Here is a 22,235-nt window from a genome sequence, read left to right as displayed (position 1 = left end):
GGAGTTTCACAACAACAATCTTTTTAAAATCAAAATCCAACTCTGCTACTCCCAAAGAATTCATGCCCCAAACAGGAAGGCTGAATCGGTTAGCGGAGCATCCAAGAATTGAAGATTCTACTTTTGGAACTCCCCCCACTTCACCACAAGGGTAAGTTAAACCCGGGGATGTGTCCAACATCGGGCGGATATTAATAGTTCTAGGTATTCCTGTCAGAATCATTCACGATAACTCTATCTTTTCTGCTTCCCCCCAGGGTGCTTCCACCTGCCCTGAGGAAGGCTGTATTGACTGCCAACTTACAGGCTCCCGGCCGAAACACGAAGCTGAAGCCCTACCTTACAACAGGGGTTCTCTAGAAAAATAAAGATGTCCACATCCTCGTAGGCAGACCCACATATGGACACTCAAATACTATGTCCATAAGAGGGATACGTTCTCTCATGAAATTAGGTGAAAAAGAAATTTCACAACAGATGTGTGTTGTGCTTCTTATAGAAAACTATTTACTGACTTAAAAATCTGCAAAAATTGATATCCTACTAAACAGGACCTATCTCACTGAAATACGTTTAGATGTTAACTACTTATGAGCTACAGGGAAGAAACCACTAAACTCTCTTAATAATTTTCTGTTAGTTATTAGTATTCATTATTTTCCTAATTAGACATGGAGATTAAATGTTTGAATCAATTAATTGCACTCACTCTTTCTATTTTGAACCAATGGAATGTATGAACAAATTGTTTTCACTCTCTCTATTTCATGAACCAATAGATTGTTCTCACTTTTTTCTTTTCCTCTTGCATTTAATTGGACACTATTGTACATAATAATTGTATTCCTTCTGATGTCTTTATGTATTATGTCACCTTTAAATATTATCAATTTTTGATTTTTCTGAACAAAAAATAAAACCACTTCACAATTGAAATAACTAGACTACATAATTATACATGAATGTCTTTGTGATTTAGGGTATACCTAGAGTGATATTCCTGCAGATACATGGCTTTTATCAATTAGGTTCACATTGTATTTGAAGCACTTTACCACAGCAGGGTCTATATATGTTTGTTCATTAATAGGGAAGTCATGTTCATGAGGGAAGTTCCTTGTTTGTTTCTTTGGTAGGGCGACAGTGCAACTTTGGTCTTAACTTCATATTCTACTGAATGCACCCTGACATTTAATCAGTTGACTTGTTATTGGTTCTAGATGGATAGATTGCAGCTCTTCTTCATTTTATGCATGGTAGGTATTCTCTATCCTGTTTGTAATGGCTACTTTTTTCAGACTCCTCTTTCTGGAGTCGACCTGCAAGCTTTCTTCACGTTTCTGTGCAGTCTTACCGACAAAAGTGGTAGATTGGGCACTAGTAAACCGCTTATTGATTGATTAATTGATTGATTGATTTATAGAGCGCTTTACACCAAGGCGCTGTACAATGGAACAACAAAATACAGAGTAATAACAACATAACAGTGTGAGCAAAGTGGCAACTTGAATCATTCAACAACAAAACAGTGCAAAGAGCAATTGACAGAGGGGGGAGAAGTGGAGTGGGAACAGAAGAGTAAAGGGAGGGGCAGGGAAGGATTGAGTGAGTGTAGAAGGAAGGGAGAGAGAGTGTAAAATAGAAAGGGAATGTGGTAAGGGGGGAGGGATTAGAAGGGGGAAAGACGGGGGAGAAGAGAGGGCAGGGGAGGCTTCAAGTTGGGGATTGGAGGAGGAAGGATTTAAGGGAAGTGCGAAATTAGATGAGGGTAGTGGAAGAGCGGATTGAGAGGGGGAGGGAGTTCCAATGCAGAGGAGTAAGAAGTTGGAAAGAGTGGAACCGGGAGGAAGCGCAGGGGGAAGGAGGTACAGAGAGAAGGAAGTGGTCAGCGGTATGAAGGGAGAGAGAGGGGGAGTAGAAGGAGAGAAGGGAGGAGAGAGAAGGAGGGGCAAGAACATGAAGGGATTTGAATACAAGGCAGAGAAAGTGGAATTTTAGTTGTAGGTGGAAAGGTAGCCTGCCTAGTCGAGAGAGCGAAGAGGAAATGGAGTCCCGGGAGGTAAGGAGACAGAGGGTTCGAATGGCAGAGTGGTATATAGATTTAAGAGGGGCAAGCTGAGATGAGGGAAGACCAAAAATTATAGAGGAGCAGTAGAAGAGGCGGGAAAAGATGAGTGAGAAGATTAGAAGTTTGGTAGCATGGAATGTGAGGGAAGGACAGATTTTGCAAATATTGTAGAGGTGGTATCTGCAGGAGCGGGAGGTGAGTGAAATGTGTTGCGAGAAGGTGAGAGAGGAGTCAAAAAGAACACCTAGGTTTCGAGCATGAGTGGAGATTGGAAGAAGGAAAGTGGATAAACGGGGGAGGAGAGGGAGGGGAAGAAAAGGACTTTGGTTTTATCAGTGTTAAGTGAGAGAAAGTGGGAGGACATCCAGTTCTTGATGGCTGTGAGACAAGAGGAGAGTTTAAGGTGGAGGTCAGGTGTGAAGGAGGAGAAATAGAGAAAGAGTTGGGTGTCGTCCGCATAGAAATGATGGGAGATGCCAAAGGAAGAGATGACAGGGGCAATGAGGGAGGTATAGAGAGAAAAGAGGAAAGGACCAAGTACAGAGCCTTGAGGAACACCGTAAATAAGAGGGAAGGGAGGAGAGGTCTGGCCTCCCCATGAAACAGCAAAGGAACGAGAGGAAAGGTAAGAGGAGAGCCATTTTAGAACAGGGCCTTTGAACCCGAAGGAGGAGAGAGTGTGGAGCAGGAGAGGATGATCGACAGTGTCAAAAGCGGCAGAGAGATCAAGGAGAATAAATATGGAGGATTGCTTCGCATGGCGAGCAGAGAGGAGCGAGTTGAGAATCGAGGTGAGAGCAGTTTCAGTGGAATGTTTGGGACGGAAACCAGATTGGAAAGGAGGAAGGAGAGAGGAAGTCGAGACAAAGGAAGAGAGTTGAGAGTAGGCGAGGCGTTCAAGGAGTTTAGAAAGGAAAGGCAGAAGAGAGATAGGTCTGTAGCTGGCAGTGAGCAGTGGATCAGCAGAGGGTTTCTTAAGAATAGCAATGATCGTTGCATGTTTGAAAGCAGAGGGAAAGATAGATGAGAGGCAGGAGTTGAAGAAAGTGGTAAGGTAAGGGATAAGAATAGGCTACATTTTAGGGATGAGAACGGAGGGGAGAGGGTCAGAGGGGGTGGCTGTGGGGTGGGCTTTGGATAGAAGGGAGGAGACTTCAGAAGGGGAAACAGATGAGTTATACTTGATATTAGGTGGAGCTCAGAAGTGGGGTTGCTTAACATCAGGAAAGTTATTTATGAACTTCACTGTGGTAGGGATCTGCAATATGTTGTTGGTATGCTGGTCTTTCTTGCAAGATTCTCTGGAATATTTTGCATACATTAGTGACAATATTTCTTGGATCCCGGGATATTTTCTTTTTTTGATTTGTTGGGGACTTTATAGTGTACATGTTTTTTTGTTGCTTTGTCCCTCCCCCTCTTCTCCCACTGAATACAGGCGGTGAGGGGGACAAAGGTACTAGGCTAGTAGGGATTGAGAAGTGGGTTGGCATATCAACCAGGCTGGTTGATATCGCAACCCACTTCGCCTACTGAGTCTATTTTGATTGCAATTCTTAATTGATTCCATGTTTCTGAGTAGTTGATACATGGCTCAAGCCTTTATGGACTTTCTTAGCTTGCTTAATGATCTGGTCAGCCCAGTAACCAGGGATTATGCAGGGCTTAAAAAAAAAAAATGGACACGCTCTGTTGATAACTTTTGTTTTGGTTGGGCAGATTAGCATATCATTTATTGCTAATCCATGCAGGAGTTTATTAATATCGTCAAATATAGTCTCACTTTCTGGATAGTGTGTCTATAATGAGGAGCAATCATTGGCAAAGCGAACAGTTTTGGCTTTGTGAAGGAATTCCCCAGGCACTGCCATCACAATACTGCCTAGCCATTAAAATGGCAACAGTTTGCAAAAGGTGTATTTCCCGTGCAAATGATGTGAGTGCCCGGCAAATGTCTTTCTAACTCCTATACAAGAGACCCTACGATTGGCTTTCTTAATGCTTGTTTTGAACAGGAATTCAATGTAAGGAACAGACTCGAATGCACAGGCATTGTAGCAACCAAAGTGTAGCCCAAAAAAGTCCCAAACCTGGCTACCTGAAAACATTCTTTTTCCCCACCCCACAGAGTAGGATTTTGTATAGAAAGTGTGTGTGTGTCTCTATCATTCAAGCCAATTGAATTCCCTTGTTCCACCTCTTGCATGTACGAGATGGAAAGAAAGGTATGCACTTTGGTTGCAAACAGATCTCTACAGTAAATGCTGTAATCCACTGTAGTGAGACACTACTTTTGAGACCAATCAAACTACAAGTACCAGTTGGCCAGTTTGCGCTTTGATGAACACTCACCAAGTACTTTCACTATCAAATTAGGTGGTTTGCCAAATAAAGAATTTTGAATTTTGAAAAAAGAAACAGGGAAATTAGCAAAAGTTTCAATTTTGGAGTAAATGTTTAATATGACGAATGCACACAGACAGCAAGCACATACATTTTGTGAGAATCTAAAAGCCCAAAAAAAGGAAGTGTAGATGAAGGTTTCACCAGCAGTTAGCCCTGATATTGTTAAATTGCTTACAGTGTCGTTGAATGCACTCTGGAAATATATTTTTTATAAACTGAAACATAGAATTCTCAGTGGAAGAGGAAGGTAGACATTTTATAGACCGATTGAACAATCTCGTTTGCCACTGATTAGCACATTACATCAAGAGTGAGCTTTGACTTTTTAGAAAATGAAAAGTGGGGATATTACAATGACTGGTGAAATCTATATTAAAATAGTGAAATATTGGATATGAATGCACATACGATTCTTTTATTGCAGTCATGTATCCACAAGCCAATAGCTTTTTACAGAGGCATGAACTTAATCGGGACACAGAAGGCACACACATTACTCCAAACCTCAGAGAGGTTTCATGGTATTTTATTAAAATTGATATAGCCCCAGGGCTTTCCCCGATATTTTGTCTTTTCAGCTCCTCCTCCCTAACGAAGGCATCTGTGACCCCAAGTTAGTAGCAGCTGAAAATTGACCCCCTACTGTCGAAATATGGCTTATACTAGGGGTGGGGAGTGGGCATAAAGGGAGAGTGCCTTCTCTAACTAAACTCATAATTGTACCTACTCTGTCCAGGTATTAGTGTAGGAATAAGGAATTGTGCCTTACAGATACCCTATGGGATTTGGTTCTTCTTCTAGCACACATACTCCCTCCTCTCCTGACCTCTAGCTAGTCTCCTCCAGCTCTGCCCATCTCTCTTTCCACCCACTAGTCTGTCCCTTCAATGTCTCTCACTCCTCCCATGCTTTGCCGCCACCGTTTGATGTTACTCTATCCCTCAGTCCTACTACTACTCCACCAAATCAGACCCCCTCCTTTCACTCAGTACAATATGCTTCATGCTCATTCCTTATACCAAATATACACACTTGACACACACACACACACACACACACACACACACACACACACCCCCCCCCAGTACTGCTTCCACTATATAACGAATACCTCACCTTCTCCCCCAAAAAGAATCACCTCCACACTCTGCTGTTCCTCCTTTCCTGCTGCTGGTCTCTTGGTCTTCAACCTCCACCTCATCTGAGAAACCCACACTTCCTGTTTACTGCTGGTAATTTATACCCCTTCTTTGGATTGGTTCTCGTGCCCTGGCCCATCTGGCTGCGTCTTGCCCACCTGGGATGGTTTGAATGCAACCAAGAAATAGAGGACTAAGTCCTGCCTGCATCTTCAGCATAGTCTCCCCAAGAAACTGCAGCAATGGTGGCCCTGGGAGGGTCAATGTTCCAGTTTATAGTCCTGTTGACTGGCCCTGAGGTAAGGCTCATGGGGGAGTGAGTGGGCTGTTCCACCTTTAGTCCGATGTGGCATAGGGGTTTTGTTAGTCCTTGTCCATGCTCGCTGATGTTCTTTCCCGGCACCATGTGGCTCTTCCACCCACTGTGTACGAACGCGGCTCACTTGGACGTTCGCTCTCCCTCCGGTGTGACTTATAGGGGTTTGTAGCATTGGTCTGTCTTGGTGTTGCGACTCTCTCCTTTTCCAGATTTGTTCTCTTCAGGTAACTGGGTGCTGGTGGGTTGCTGACCTTCAGGTGTCTACTATGCAGGCCGCTGGCTCAGACTCTCCCTCTAATGTTTCCACTGGTTCGACTGACATTTCTCTGAAAGGAAGAAAAAAATACTGGAAAGCATTTTGTAATGGAGGCATGGTGTGAATTAGTTATGGACTGAATTATAAATAGGCTGCATACAGGTTTGGGACAGGAATTGGGACCCCTCTCAACAACCACTGTCCTCAGTATTAGGAATGGCTCTGGTCTCAACAAAGAGGGGCTCCGGCCTTCTCTTGACAAGACCAGGTTGCTAGTCTTGTCACAGTATTGAAATAAAAGAACTAAAACCATCAAGAATTGAGATGGTTAATCCACATGACATTTTTTATAACAATAGGAACCCTGAGTAGCATGCAAGAATGACAGGCTGGTCGAGTGAGGAGGGGGAGATGAAAGCTAAAATGGTAGAGGTCAGAGGCTGGAAAGCAGAGATCGGAGGTGGAGGGTAGGCTTTGCATGCCACCCAAAAAGGGATGCAGCAGAGTTTGGTACATAAATCTGTTAGCATGTCAGAAGCACACTAGAACAAATCTGTTGCAGCCTAGAAGCTTTTCCGCTCGGAAGGCATCATCGTCGAAGAACCACAATTGGCTACGATGTGTTCGGTACTGAGGAAACAAAGAAACTTTATGAAGGTCTGTCAGTTGTACAGGCGATTTACAATATCCAATAAATAAATACATCTTTGTGCGTCAGTCTTGACACTTTTAAAAAGGTTTAGGAGTCGACATTAATGCTTTTATTGAGTGCGTTAGACTCTCCAATATGATAAACTGACTTTCTGAAGCCTTCAAGCATTCACATACTACAAATGCGTTCACTCAATACATCTGCTTCATTTCTATGCTTGACTAAGAACTTCACCGAGAGCTCCGGAGGGGGAGGGGAGATTGGTCCATAGCTCTTTCAGTCCAATAGGACTGTGAAAAATACAAATGTATAGCCAGATTTTGGATTCTTTAGTTTGTATCAATACCTGATGCAAAGAACTCAATGTCCGACAAACTTTCCAATATATATCAAATAAGTCTCAGCCCAATTTCTATATTTCCCATTGGTGTCTAGACGCTACATGATCATTCAGGTACACCAAAACTAAAAGGCAGATATGCAATGCGTTTTACAGCTGAGGTCTTTCAGACATAGTCAAGTCTATCTGGGTCGGTGTCATCAAAACTCTGTTATTACAGGCTTTACACCCACACTCAATGATCACTGTCACGGCAGTGCCACTATACACATGTTTACACCTCTCAACCCACCCTCAAATATAAGGTATACATCTCAACTCTCACATGCATTCATAAATCACCTATAGTACAGTAGGAGGCAGCACAAGCACAACAACATTGCCACAGCAGTGAATCAACGGCAGTTGCCCTCAGCATTAATAATCTTTGCGTTACACAATGTGCTGTTTTTCCTGATACAATCTTAGGTAGAACGGTCCTCCTATGCCCCACTCACCAGCCCCAAAGACATATTTCTGGATGTACACCTTTATGCCTTTGCTGAGGTCAGCAGGGGGTGGGGGCATTGCTTTGAGGAACATAGTGGCCTTCTAGTCTTATTTTGGAATTTTCTCATATTCCTCTTTCTAGTTAGATCCCCAAAAACACAAATTCGTCCTCACAAACGGAGACAAACTCCAGACGCCTATCAAGGACTTTCTTTCTCCGAAATGGTCCTCAGTGGTCTCTCGCCTCCCCCTCTTCCCTTGTGCCAGGCTTCTAGAATTTCACAATGATTGCAACCTCTACTTCAAAGAGCATCGGAAAAAAGCCCCAGAAAGCTAGGTACAAAATAAGCCTCCATCTTAAGACAAATTCCAACCAACAAATTCCATAGGATACTGCAAGCCCTCATACATCCCCACATTGATGAGGGCTGATACCCTGCTCACTGGGTCTTGAACTCCACCAGTGGCCCATTTAAGGGCCTCTTGCATACTGAAGTGCTCCTGCTCTCCAGTCAGAAATATGTAGCCACATGACCCCTAAGCTCAACAAACTACACTGACTAATCTTCCAAGCTCCACTCAGTTCAATCGATATTGTAACATTTTCAAAGCTCTCCACTATGCCAAACTGGGCTACATCAAGGATAATTATACCTAGGCATACAGACAGAGACACAACCCTCTGCTGCTATTGTAAACCAAAAATGCTGACAAGAAGACAAACCTTCTCATTTTATGCAGCCATCCATCTTGAAATCCAGGCCCATCCAGCAAAGATTCACTCATAGCACTATAAAATAACAGAAATAAACCTTTCACTTCACCCTTCACTTCTGTACCCCAACCAGTCCCTCTTCCACTCCCATGAAAATTCTGTACAAATATACATCCTCTGAGCAAGCCATGTTAAAGATCCTCAGGTTCAACTGTAATCCTGCCCATTTCTTCACCTTATTTTCTATTCTATGCCAAGTAAAAGGCTGCGCTGTTCCCTGGATAGGGTCAGCTGTAAAGAAATTCCTTCACTACAATAAAAATAATTATACAAATTTGCTTTAGCTAGTGTTCTATGCACATCACAACAGTGAACTAAGTTAGCTTTTGTTTATTACCAAAGTTCGGAATCATTGATACATTTAAAATCCTTACTCTCTGAGGTTTGATTTCTTTACGTGAGTATTGTTCATAAAACCTGGAGTAACCCAATAAATCCGAGGTATAAACAAGTCACTGGAAGTGTGATCTCCCATGTTTAATCACACAGTGTTAGTCAATGGAATGTGCTACTGCCAATACATGCTTGTATTCCGCAATTTAAAAATGAAGGTTATGTTTTGTTGTCGTCACATGCTATGTGCTAGGAATCGTTCTGGGGTATCATCTCTGTGAGTGGGTGGAAAAGCAATGCGCTACAGTATACCTGGTCCTGTAGCAATCAGATGAACCTCTATATGTGTTTTACAACTGCCAAGCTCTCAACACATATGGCTTGGCGGGCTGAGCCTCTAGAATCAATGATGTTGAAGAAGTGGCAGCCACCCGAGATACTGTGCGAAGGGAGGGTACGGAACAGAACAGCGGGGAGGGGTGTAAACCAATGTATCAAATAATGCTACCCATAATGCTACCCCTGAGTGAAGCAAGTGAAATAAAACACATACATACAGACTACATATCCCAGAAGGCCCCACCAAATACGGCATCAGTATAAAAGCCAGAATAGGGGAAAGGAATGTAAGCAAGGAAGACGGGAAAACACGCTTCCATATTCAGGCAGACCCCCACAGTCAGTGACTAAAACCAAGGCTAACACCTCGAGGGGTGAGCGGGGAGGAGTGGAATTAGCATCAGGTGTGGGGAAACCGTTGCTGGGAACACCCGGAAGTAATCACTGGGGAGGAGGGGCACCTGGGTTAAAAGCATCACCAAACCACTCAGAGGGGGTCTTGTCTTGTAGGAGTGGAAGGAGGCTGACGGAGCTGCCCTGGAGTGGAGCGAGACCAGTCCCGAGTACCAGTGGGCATACTAGGGCGGAGAGAAAGAACTACTGGAGAACGCCCTACCAGACCGGCAGTCAAAGTCGGCTGCGCAGCAGAGGAAGGGCCTGAAGGGAAAGGAGCCTTAAGCAGTGTGAGGACGGACACGTGGAGGTGTCTGTTTGTTTTATGTTTCTTCTATTTCTGGGACCAGGCGGATCAGTGGGCTGAGTCTCGGAAAGCCTACAGCCGCAAGCCTGGTGAAAGCACTGAAGGAAGTGGGCAACATTTACTTAAAAGAAACGGCCTGGCGAAGACCGCACTCGAGCCAATACGAACTGTAAAGTTGCATTTACTTGAAGAGAGGAAGTCCCGTATTTTGGTTTTGCTTACAATAACATGAAGACTGCTGAGCTGTGTAATAAAACCGTTGTTGAACACTTTATTGTCTCTGGCTCACTACTTAACAATGTTGCAGACATGTCCATACTGTAGTAACCATGAGAGTAAATCAGGACAAGGTTTCATGCCCATCGAACCTTTCCACTCTCTTGAAAGTTTAACTGGTGTCTTTGTCAATTAGTGCCAACTATGAGAGCTGTTTGTGTCGAACACCAGCTTATTGGCAACAGCAATAAGACAAACAACTTATGTTACACTGGTCACTGAACAGTCACCTGACGGGAAAGGATATCACTTGTTGAAAGCATAGGCATAAGCATTACATAAAGTAATCATTAATTTTAATTATCTGCTAATTAGATTCTTAATGCTCACTTTCATTGTTTTAATATCCATTTGCAGACAAATAACACAACTGTCCTGTAGATCTTTCAACACTATTTGTAAAGCATAACACAATTCACTAATGTCCTCTTGTCTAGGATTCTTACCCAAGTTCCCATGATAGCTGGATGTATTAGGATTGGTTTTGATAGCTTTCAGGAACAAAGCTTCTGATTCCTAAACGAAAAGCAAACAAATCAGAAGGAATCAGCAAAAGTAATTGCAAGGCTAACAACAAACGGGTACCTGCTGCTTCCCTAATACATTGCAAACAATCGCTGTATACAGAGAAAGTGTCTGGCAGCGTTCAATCATATGTATGGCTTGCAACAGGTTCCAGAGTAAACCAAAAAATGCATTGAACTTTAATTTACACACCTTGTATTTCTGCAATTTCCCCAATACGTTGGCCAACGAAAACATGAGGGAATGGTCATTAGGCAGTAATTCTAGGGCCTCTCTACCAACTGCTTCTGCTTGTATCAAATTACCTGAAAGACAGAAAGGGAAGTAGCAAGCCATTAGAAAAATCAACACTTGCAAGTGCAGTCTTCCAGAAGCAATATTCTGTGTCAATGCTGTGACTAACACTGCATACTGTGCTCCATTTTCTGAATCACAGATGGACAGCTACCACATACCTGCACCAAACATAGCCTTCAGCTCCACTGGAAACATTTTAAATGTATTTTTACAATTTCAAATCATCCAAGCAAGGAACATAAGAGACCAGCATGAGGGTGGAGATGGGGGAGCAGATGTCGAGAGACCATGCGAAGCAGGATAACAAAGGGAGGGGTAACAGAAAATAGATAGAGGGGGGTTGTCGTAAAATTGTTAGAAAATCCAAGAATGTATTGAGAGAGATTGACTAGGAGTGGGTTAACAGGGATGGGCTGTTGCGAAGAATAGGAATATAACGATTTAATTGCATAAACCATGGTCCCAATCAGCATCACACTTCCGAAAAAGTAAATGATCTTTTCTTTCACCATTGTTATTAGGTTCAGACTGTCTGGTTTTCGACTTCCTATTTTCAGATTTCCATCTGATACAAATAATATGCAATTGTGAATGTATTGGACGACTCCATGCGCTGACCTTCACCTTCCACCAACGACCTTGGGTTCCTCTACGCCATGATCACGAAAACGCCTGAAAAGCTACAATATAGGAAGGCATTGAGGCTGGGAGGTTAAGATAATTGTGGTAAGTCAGAATCAGGACTCCAACAACAAGGTATGATTCAAGAGTCTGTTTTTCTTGAAGGTCAAAAATACTCTTTCACCCTCCCACACCCCACATCCCCAAGTCTGTAAATCAAAACCATATTCCACAAAAGAAGAAAGTCAAACGGGTGCTCGTAAGGAGGGCTAAACAAATTTTATACAGCGCTCTGTCCGCATACCCTACTCTAACCTAACCACTTTCCGTATCATCAAAAGAAACAAAGCAAAACAAGGAGGAACTTTGTGAAACTATTAACTGGAAGAAATGGTTGCTGGCTTCTGATCCCCTTCAGAAAAGGCATTTGTCTATGGTTCCAGTTCCGGATAGATAGTTTGTGAGGTGCTGGTAGGCTATTCAGCTGTTCCAGTCCAAGTCTTTTGCTCTCTGTGTCCCCTCCCGTTCCCCTCAGGACATTGCTTCAGTATCTTTCTCTGGGGTTCTTTCTCTCTCTCTCTTTCTCCCCTCAAGGATTCCTTCAGTTTCTCCACCCCCACCCCAACAGAAATTGCTTCAGTCTTTCTACCTCCCCACTTTGGGGTTCTCTCAGTCTACTCCCCCCTCAGGAATTACTTCAGTCTTTCTTCCTTTCCACTCTGGGGATCTCTCGGTCTGTCTCCTCTTCATTCCCCACTCTGGAGTTTTCTTTGCCTTCTCCAACTCTGGGTTTCTTTTCCTGCTTCTTCCCCACTCCGGGGTTCTTTCAGTTTCTCCCTACTGTGGGGCTTTTCTCCTTCTCACTCCCCAGTCTGGGACTGTCTCCACCTTCTTCCGCTGTAAGGTTGTTCTCCCCCCTTCTTTCCCACTATGGGGTTTTCTCCCTCTTGTTTTTCCAAGGGTCTTCCCCTTCTCACTCCCCTCCTTAGGATTCTTCTTAGTATTTCCCCACTCAGTGTGCTTTTCCCTCTTTCACTCTATTTGCCTGCCTCCCTTTGCAATTGAATCACTGTGTACCCGACTGCGTCGAACAGAGAGGGAATTCAGCCTGGTCTGCTGTTCGGTCATTGCGGAGACGCTTACACAACATTTCAACTAGGTTCCATGTCTGCCTTCTGGGACTCTTCGCCCTGATCCTTGCAGCTCCTTGGTTGGTGCAGAGTCGCCTATGCAATGTTTCAGCTAGGCTCAGCATCAGCCTTCCGAGGATCTTCTCCCTCAGTCTTGCAGCTCCGTCTGCGCAGAGTCGCTCATGCAACTTTCAGCTATGCTCAGGTTGGCCTTCCATGGATCTTCTGCGTCGCTGTCCCACCTTCTCGGGCCTGCTTTGGCTGGCTGTCAACTGTGCCTAGCTGCACTCTCCTGGTGCATCTCATGGTCCTGCCCATTTTAACTGGCGTTCTCCCTCTCTTGCCAGCCACACCTTCCTTGGCCTCAATGATGTGGATAAGCTCTGCAGGGTCTGCTGAGAGTCCTCCATGATTGGGTGTCTCAGGGACGCTCCTCCAGGATGCTGCTTTATGTGTCCCTCCTTAGTCTACACAGGAGATTGGGCAGACGCAAGATCAGAAGCCATCACAGCCATTAGTAAAGGCTGTATAGAGTTTTTGTAAAACCGAAGGGTTCCATGTAATAATGTCACCACAAAAATCTCGCCATGCAAAAATATCGCCGAAAAATGGCAGTTTTTTGTGGCAACATTATTGCATGGAACATGCGGGGGATACCCCCGCAACCCCTAAATTAGTTTATTTTTTTTACATTTTTTTTCTTTTTTTTGCCCCTGTCCCCATATATATGGTCACCCATATAATATCACCGCGACCTTTTTCCGGCAATATTATTTACGGTGACCATAAATATGGGGATAATATTACCTGATACCAACCGAGGCCCCTAGGTACCCTACAAGGGTGTCAGGAACCTCGAGTTGGGGGGATAGTGACTTATACCCCTATTGGAGCATCCATTCCCTACTGGACAATCACCTCTATACAGATTCCGCTTACCCTGGCCCCTATGGGTGTGTAAAGTGTAGCAGGCTCACATCCCTAGTACCAAAGCGGGGTGGGCTCCCCCTTGGTGAAAGGTGACCATGTTCCTGGAGTTGTTGCAATCATGATTAGAATACTATATTGGCATTAGTATAATATTTACAGGGTACAAGATATTCTGGCCTCGTCTAAATGGTGTTAAGAAAACTAACCAAAGGAATCCCTTCAAAATTGGTCTGGGAACACAAGCTAGAAAATGTCTCCCAACAAAAACAAGTTCCAGTGGATTAAGCAGCCAAATCTGGCTTTAGTTTGGGAATTCAGTTCCTGAGAATATGGTTAGCAAAGGGACATTGGGTTACCAATGTAGCTGTGCCATATTTTCTGCAAAGAGAACCATTGTACCCAATCAACTGTCAATGCTCAGTCTCCAATGACGTGAACAATAAATCATTTAAGCACTGGTATGTGTAGTACCACGCTGCGAAGACACATGCAGGAAAAACAATGTACATAAAGATAAAATGATGGCATGCTCTTTGGGAGTCCCTGTCCATTTGAAATTTCACTCAAAGGTCATCTGGGTAGTATAATAATAATAGAGGTTTCCTAATGGTAAACAATTTGGTATATCTTCTGAATTGGAAGGGAGAGGTTAATGAAAGTGGAGTGGACATACCATTTGGAATTCTGCCCGAACATGAAGAAAAAAAGCTAGCTTGACAAAAAAGTAACTATCTTAATAAATCTAGGGAAAGGAAAAGTTTGAGGCAGTGTAGTGTACAGCTCAGACAAGAGAGCTACAATTGCGTAAAGAATGAGGCAAGCCTTCAGGTACGAGGTACAGAGAAAGTTTGATTATCACTCAGAATATTAAGCCACTGTTAGGAAAAAGGGCAGATGTTGTTCAGTGATTGCGAGAAGCTTTGGAAACAGGGATCCTGAGACACTAGTGAGAGATTGGGAAAGTCAAATGGAGATTAAATTTCCAAGAGGATGTACTTAAAAAACACTACATGAGGTGACGTGCAGGAGCAATGAAGGCTCAAGGCACGAGGCAAGAGTCACAGGATTAGCCATTGCAGAGATGTTGATTCTTCAGCCCAGCCCAGAGGAGCTGACAAAGGAGGCAGAGGGAGAGAAGGAACAGCTGCTTAACTACTAGCATGTAGGCAGAGAATGTTTGTATGGGACAGTCAGGATGATCTAGGGAAATCCTGGCAGTATCTATACTCCATGGTTGAACACCTGCCCTCTGCTCCCAGGAACATAACTATCTCAACTATAACATGGGAATTATTTAAAGTAAGGATAAATACTCTGCTCCCAGGAACATAACTATCTCAACTATAACATAGCAATTATTTAAAGTGAGGATATATAGGCGAGTGTATACATCTAATCCTTTAAATATCGCCAAACATGAGGAGAGAATGGGAAACAACCATTATACCCTTTCAAAATCCCTTGAACGCAGACTACAAATCTGGATAGGCTAGATGAACTCGGCAAGTAATCCTGCATATTAGAGCTTGGCTGCCAGATACTGGAGGATACTAGAAAGTGTACATTCTTCAAGAGGATTTATATGCCAGTAAATTAATGTTTTTTATTATTCTGATGGTATACAAATGGAAAAGACATTAAAATATGAGACCTAATTAGGTATCTATTAGCAGGAGTGGTTTCTGGCATGGTGGTTTAGAGACTCCACTCAAGAGCTGATAAGCCCTGGGCCGCCACTGGGATGCCAGCTGAAGCATTCGGGTGGAGAACTAACCCGAAGTTGGATGAAGGAAAATGTTAGAAAACTCCAATGTAAATAAATGGCCAAACAGGTCAGAGCGACAATGACAATTTAGTCATCATGGACACAAACTACTTGCTGTAAATATCAACCTATGTTCCCTTGCCCACACAGCTCCACACAGCACCAAGAGACAATTTCGGTTTGGTGCTATAAAAAAAACAGTCATTTACTCTTCACATCCTCCACAAACTCACAAACTGCATAACCATATACATGCCCACAGTGGGGGCAGAGGATGGCCCATAAAAAATCTGGTTCTCAGAAACAAACTAAAAAAAGATTTCCATAAGCCTGAAACGACCTAGAAAAAAGTCAAGCACTCCCAAGATGAATCTCAGATTCAAACACAGTAGAACAATGTACCACAAAGCAATCTATGCCTTCAGAAAAGTTCAATTTTCTTTAAAAAAAAAAACACATCAAATCACAGGCCACAAGAAATGTGCAAAATAGTGCAGACATTCATCTCATCACAATGTACTAAATCCTCCAAAGTTGGAAACCAATCCTCTGTGACAGCATAGCCTCCTTCACATAAAAAGCTCACAATATTAGGAAAGCCATTGCATAGACTAACCAGAGCTCTGACCTACCCCCTCCTGGAAATCAACCTAGAAGACAAGGGGATGGTAGATCACTGCTCTCAACATTTGGTCTCAGGAGATTTCATCACATTTTTTGCAACGCATTTTGCTGTAGATATATGTGGGCGGTGGGTTTAGGGGAATATTTAAGGTAGGGGATTTAAGAGGAGCTGCAGGGGTCTCCCCTTCATATATAGGCAGCAAAAGACACCTGACAAAAAGAAAAAAAAAGAAAAATAAATAAAAACCCAAACGGAAGACAAAACAGTAAATAGATAGTCATGCTCAGAAGCTTGTGCCACTGTTGTCTTCACACCCAAGGAGCTCAGAACAGTCAAGGCCACAGGCGACACATGCCCAGCAGCCATTGTGACAGCCCATGCTAGTATCCTGTGCAAACAGGTCACTGCATTCAACAACCACTCACTACAGACAGGACGGTGTCCGGTCATTTTCTTCTAATAGAAATGTTTCGAAAGGCAAACTTTCAAATCTTTTTTTTTCGAAATAGAAAAGTTTTGAATAACAATTTGATTGAAAAAAATTCGAAAGTTTGCCTTTCGAAACTTGGGCTAGGGTTAGGGCTGGGGCTTGGGTGGGAACCAACCCCTCCCCCGCAATATACACTAAAACCTTGCATGGAGCTGTCCAGTGCTGAAATTACAGGTCTGGACAGCTCCATGTAAAGTTTCAAAGTTAAAAAAAGGCATTTAAATGCCAATATACACAAAACACTTTGAAACGTTATATGGAGCTATCCAGTCCTACAATTTCAGCACTGGCCAGATCCATGTAACGTTTCAACGTTACAAACAAAAAGGCAGTAAAATGCTACTTTTAACATGTAAAAGGGCATTTCAGTTGAAATCAATCCATGACTATTGTTGAAGGATTGGTTTAGAACTAAATGCACTTTCCATGTTAAACATAGCATGTCGTATCTTTTGATTTCGAAACTTTTGTTTTGAAACTTTGGCTATTCGAATCTTTTGATTCGAACAAATGACCATAAACTGACAGGACATCTACTCAAAGCCATTGAAAACTCCAAGGTCACACATCTCCAAAAAAGTATTCTTGGAGCCAAACAATTAACCATCTCATTGCAGGACTGCATTGGAATGCCAAGATTCTGGAGAAAATAATCACTGCAGGCACACATGGACTCCACCACCACACTGGACATATACCAGTCAGGAATCCATCCCGGAATAGAATCCACAATGGTCTCTGAATGAGACCACTTACTGGACGTAGAAGAGCAAGGCTCCCTCACAATGCGGACCATGCTCCACCAATAGAGGGCTCTTGATGCTGTAAATCAAACCATCCTCATACACCACATACATGTTTCTAAGTTTTTTCCAAGGTGTTCGTGATCGATCTTCTGAGAGTTAAACGTTTATGGGGGAGGGTGAGAACAGTCACTGGTGGGATCCCAGAATAGCTAATTTCCTTATGACAAGAGGACATTCTGGATATTTAGATGGATGTAATAAAAGTCCAATTGTTCCGGAATACATAATACCAAATAAAATGAATAATTTCAATTTCCAGAACTAGTGAAAGTAGTGACAAATATTAAGTGCTTAGGTGGGAGCACCATGGACCAAGTTGTTAGCACTAATGCTGCATTTTATATAGTTATGGTTAAGTTGCTCAACTCATTGGAAGAGCACTTTTTGGGCACTTTTCACTCCCCCCCTAGACGAATCCTCACTAAACTTTGCAAAATATATGGCCCGCTCAGAATTTCTTTGGCAAGTTTGGAGAGGTTTCATCAAGGGGGGGGCAAAGTTATAGGGAGGGTCCCAACATTTATTTTCTCCATAGACTGAATGGAAAAAAACTTTGCTCACGCCGGCAGCCCAAACTGCTGGACGGATTTTCACCAAATTTGCGACAAGAGCCGAGGCTTGGTCCCAAAAGCGTGCTTTTGTAAATTTGGTGGAAACCCGTCCAGTAGTTCTTTTTAAAACGACCAAAAAGTAGGTCTAAAAAATTAGCGATATCTGGGTTCGGTCCGCAGACCCATTTCCCTGTTCGGTCCGCGGACAGGCCTCCGACTGATCCAGAGGTTCACGTGATGTCCGCGGACATCGGATGCGCCCACTTATTGGATGATAAAAAGCGTCAAGTGCGTCAGATTTTTGGAAACGTCCGCCATGTTGGATTCGCGGACATCGCAGTAAAAACCTATAAAAAAACACAACATTGCACTTGTCAAACTTATCAAACAATCTATGGGGAGGTGAGCGGTAATGAGGATGGGATGGGATGTGCCATAAGAAGCCACAAAACTGGTGTTATTCAACGTAAAAGTCAGCTAATGGTCCGGATGTTCACAAACAGACCTGTGACGTTCGCAGACACTTACAGGGTTGCTGAAAAGCAATTCTTGGATGTCTTATAACTTTGGCACCACTCAATGAAACTGCATGAATACTATTCTAGACCTGGTTCTGAAAGGTTTTGAAAAGTTTGGTGGGATTTTGTGAAGAGGGGGCAAAATTAGAGGGGGGGGGGGGTCCCAAAATAATGTACACCACAGTGGCCAGAGCAACTGTCCTCTCCAGATTAGATTATGGGAACGCAGTTATGCTAGGAGCCAACAAAAAAAGCATACAGGCGTTCCAGATTATCCAAAATAACGCAGTTAGAATAATCAAAGGCAAATCTAAATCAGACCACATCAGTAACTCCAGGAAGGAATTACACTGACTCAAAGTGGAGAGTAGAACCCACTTCAAGGCGCTTACAATAGCCCACAGTTGCATACACGGGAAGGCACCAGGCTACCTAAAATCAAAAGTACGTCCTTATGTTCCAAGCCGCGCCCCAAGATCCACGGATCAAAACAGGATCGCAGTGATGCCACACAAATGTAGGTCTGGACTAGGAAAATCTTTCCCAGTCATTACAGCAGGCATCTGGAACAACCTACCAGTCCACATAAGGAAAGAACCTAACTACTTACGCTTCCGTAAGTTAGTGAAAACGCATCTCTTTAATTGACCACGCCATCCCTGACCCACTAATCCTTGATTTCATTAGGAACTGTCTCGTCACATTTCTGTTTGTCTTCGTGTCCATGTCTCTGCGCCCCGAAACCAGTGAGTTACCGGCACAGTACAAATAAATAAATAAATAAATAAATAAATAAATAAATAAAAATGTGGTGCCTTTTGACGAACCTGCACAAAAGTTTGAAAAACAATTTTAAATCTGGATATAAAAGTTTTTGAAAAGTTTGGTGGGATTCTGTCAAGAGGGGGCAAAATTAGAGTGGGGGTCCCAAAATATTGTAAAGGCTTATAAATGTGGTGCCTTTTGACGAATCTGCACACAAGTTTGCAAAACAATTTAAAATCTGGATATAAATGTTTTTGCAAAGTTTGGTGGGATTTTCTCAAAAGGGGGCTAAATTAGAGGGGGTCTCAACATTTTTAGATGGCTTTTAAGTTTGTTGCCGTTTGACGAATGTGGACAACAGTTTTCAGAAAGATTATAGACACAACCTTGAATGTTTGTGTAAAGTCTGAATGGATTTTGTCAAGTGGGGGCTAAGTTATAGGACTATTGTATGCACATACATTTTTGACACTTTTGAAAAAATAAAACATGGGCGGATTGCAGGCAAACTCGTGTAAGGAGCATTGGCAAGGACCTGAAAGCATGGTTTTGTAAATGTGCCCGTGTTTTATCCCTTAGGGGATGAGAACTTCCAAGATAGATTAAGATCTCACTTAAAGACTGTACTCTCTACCTATATGGGGGACATAGAAATTGTAACAGTGATGAGGCCTTTTTGTTTTTCTGGCTGCACTGCTGACCCCTCCTCAGAGTCGAAATCTTATAATCAGAAACGTATTACTCTTGCACCAGACCCCTATTTTATTTTTATTATTATCAGTATATGGTAAATCAGGAAGGATCATTAGTTTGAATTCATTTCTTCCATTTTCTTAAAAATGTATGACACTAATTCCAGCAGGGCAAAAGTAAGCGAAATGCTTGTACCTCGCATCATAACAGACCATTTGTCCTTTTCGCTCATTGTTTGATAATTACAGAAAAATGTGCCCATCAAATTAATCCTTGCATGTTTTACTCCAGGACAGTTCATGATGAGATGATGAAGGTTCTCTTTTTCATGCTTGCATAATCTGCAGCGGTAATCTCTTGAGTTCAGATTTTTTCCAAATCTCAAGTACTTCCTTTGTGGGGAACAGGTTGCGACGTAATCTTAGGAATTGTTGACGACTATTGGCTGAAGGAAATTTCTCCAAGTAGGGAAACCCTGTGTTGCTTTCTTCTGTCCTCAATTTGGCCTTTTCCAAAGATCGTGTACTGCGAGGCCAATTCTTGAGTGTCTATCCAGTCTTGCTCATAAAGTTTACACTTTACCTGGTCGTCTGGCTTCTCAAGCAATGTTTTTTCTGTACTACCTAGATGGTCCAGTGTTCCTTTGCACATGTCGCTCCATTCTTTGAGTATTGTCTCCTTTGTGTTTTCTAATGAGAATCTGAGAGCAGAGAATCCACCTTCAGCCGGTGGGGAAAGGCACTTGTGATAAAAGGAGAGGGTTTCCATACTCTTGTTGCATACATGGAATGCAATCCAAGCTCCCTCCTAATTATACCAATTGGCATGCAGTTTGGCAGTGTGAGAACGTATCTCCAAAATTGTCCTTCCACGGTTGATCACACCTTCTCGGACAGAGAGAGTGAAGCTTCTGTCCTATAAGTTAAAAAAGGCAAACCTTTCATCCTATAGAATTTTAGGATTGGCAAGGTGGAAAATTTGCAATAGCGGAATCTGATTCTTTTTGCTTGAACTGCAAGGATCTTCGTTTTGCTTCTCAAGCTCATGATTCTGTGGGAGTTCTTTGAGCTATCATATATCGACATACCCAAGTATGCCACTGAATTTGCTTCCAATAACTTCTCTCCCTCCAGTGACCATCCTTTGTGCTTCGTCCTTCTCCCTGGTGTCCTACAAAGAATCAGAATTCTTGAGTTAGTTGCATTTATCGGCAACCCATTATATTTTACATAGGTGGATAGTGCATCCAGTTGACGTTATAGACCGATCACTGTTTGATCCATAATCACTAGATCGTCTGCATACAGGTGTCTTTTCACTGGGATTCCTGACAGTCTGGGTGGGAAGCATTGTATGTTATTAAAAGTGTTTTCCATATCTGAAGCATACAAATTAAACATTGCCAGTGCTAGGCGGCAACCCTGATTATTCAGTCTAATTTGTATTTTAGTGTTAGTGTGGAAAGCCCTAATAGCTTCTCGCAGATCTTGTGGACATCCCCAAAGTTTAAGTTTAGGCCACAGGATGGAACGATCTACCAGTCTATTGATGCTAGATAGATTTTATTTCCTTTAGTCGAAGTTGCTCTGCTCTTAAAGTAATTAATTAGAAAAAGATTTAGAGAAGTGCCTGTCCCCTTAACAAAGCCGGCCTGCCAACTGTCGAAGTGATGCATATGGACGCTCCGCTCATTCAATTTCTTCAGTATCAGTGCTGCAAATGTTTTTCCCATCACGTCAAGGAGGGCTATGGGTCGATAATTCATGGGTGCCAGTCTATCGCCCTTCTTAAAGACTGGCACTATGGTTGATGTTAGCCAAGAGGTTGGAATCACTCTGTTTTTTGATATTTTCAAACAGGTGGTGCATTAGATTTACCTATTGTTCTGGATTTTCCTTAAGTGTGACATTCGTCATGCCGTCCACCCAGCCGCTCTTGAACTACTAGCGGTCTTAATTAGTTCAATGATATCTTCTTTTTTGTGTCAAAGGTCCATGCTGTCAGCATCTCTCTGCTTTCTTCCTTCTCCATTTCGACGTGACTTTTGAAAAGTATGCTAAAGTGGGTTATCCATGCACTATGTGCAATCGGGTTGGCCAATATTGCTTGCTGTGGAGCACTCCAAGCATTCAAAATGCTCCACATTTCAGCAGAATTTTTAGAATTGACCAACCTAAGCATATATTCTGCATCCTGTTGGTTTAAAGCAAACTTATGATCCCTCTGCCAGTTTTTGTAATTTTGTCTGCCACACTTAAGCGCGGATAATAATGTTAAAGTTTGTTGTTTTCCATACGATGTTCCAGTAGCACTTTTAGTTGACTTTTCCTTTTTGATAACTCTGAGTCAAACTTATGTCGATGAAAAAAATATTTTTTCTTACTCGCACCTTTCTTTTCCTGGTATGCCACCAGATATCTCGGATAT

The 22,235-nt window shown here is 42.7% G+C and overlaps 1 protein-coding gene across 1 annotated transcript in view; it reads right to left on the bottom strand.

The window, feature by feature from the left end:
• TMTC4 (transmembrane O-mannosyltransferase targeting cadherins 4) overlaps positions 1-22,235 on the bottom strand; it is a 1,375,572-nt gene that overhangs the window by 43,568 nt on the left and 1,309,769 nt on the right. The window contains exons 16-17 of the mRNA XM_069637004.1: positions 10,810-10,922; positions 10,539-10,608 (exon numbers count right to left, since the gene is read on the bottom strand). Coding sequence (XP_069493105.1) covers positions 10,539-10,608; positions 10,810-10,922 — 183 coding nt within the window. The remainder of the gene's footprint in view (positions 1-10,538; positions 10,609-10,809; positions 10,923-22,235) is intronic.

This window comes from Ambystoma mexicanum, chromosome 7p, assembly GCF_040938575.1.
Source record: "Ambystoma mexicanum isolate Mex_15411 chromosome 7p, UKY_AmexF1_1, whole genome shotgun sequence".
In the NCBI taxonomy this organism is placed as follows: Eukaryota; Metazoa; Chordata; class Amphibia; order Caudata; family Ambystomatidae; genus Ambystoma; species Ambystoma mexicanum.
This window is presented reverse-complemented; position numbering and strand designations above follow the sequence as displayed.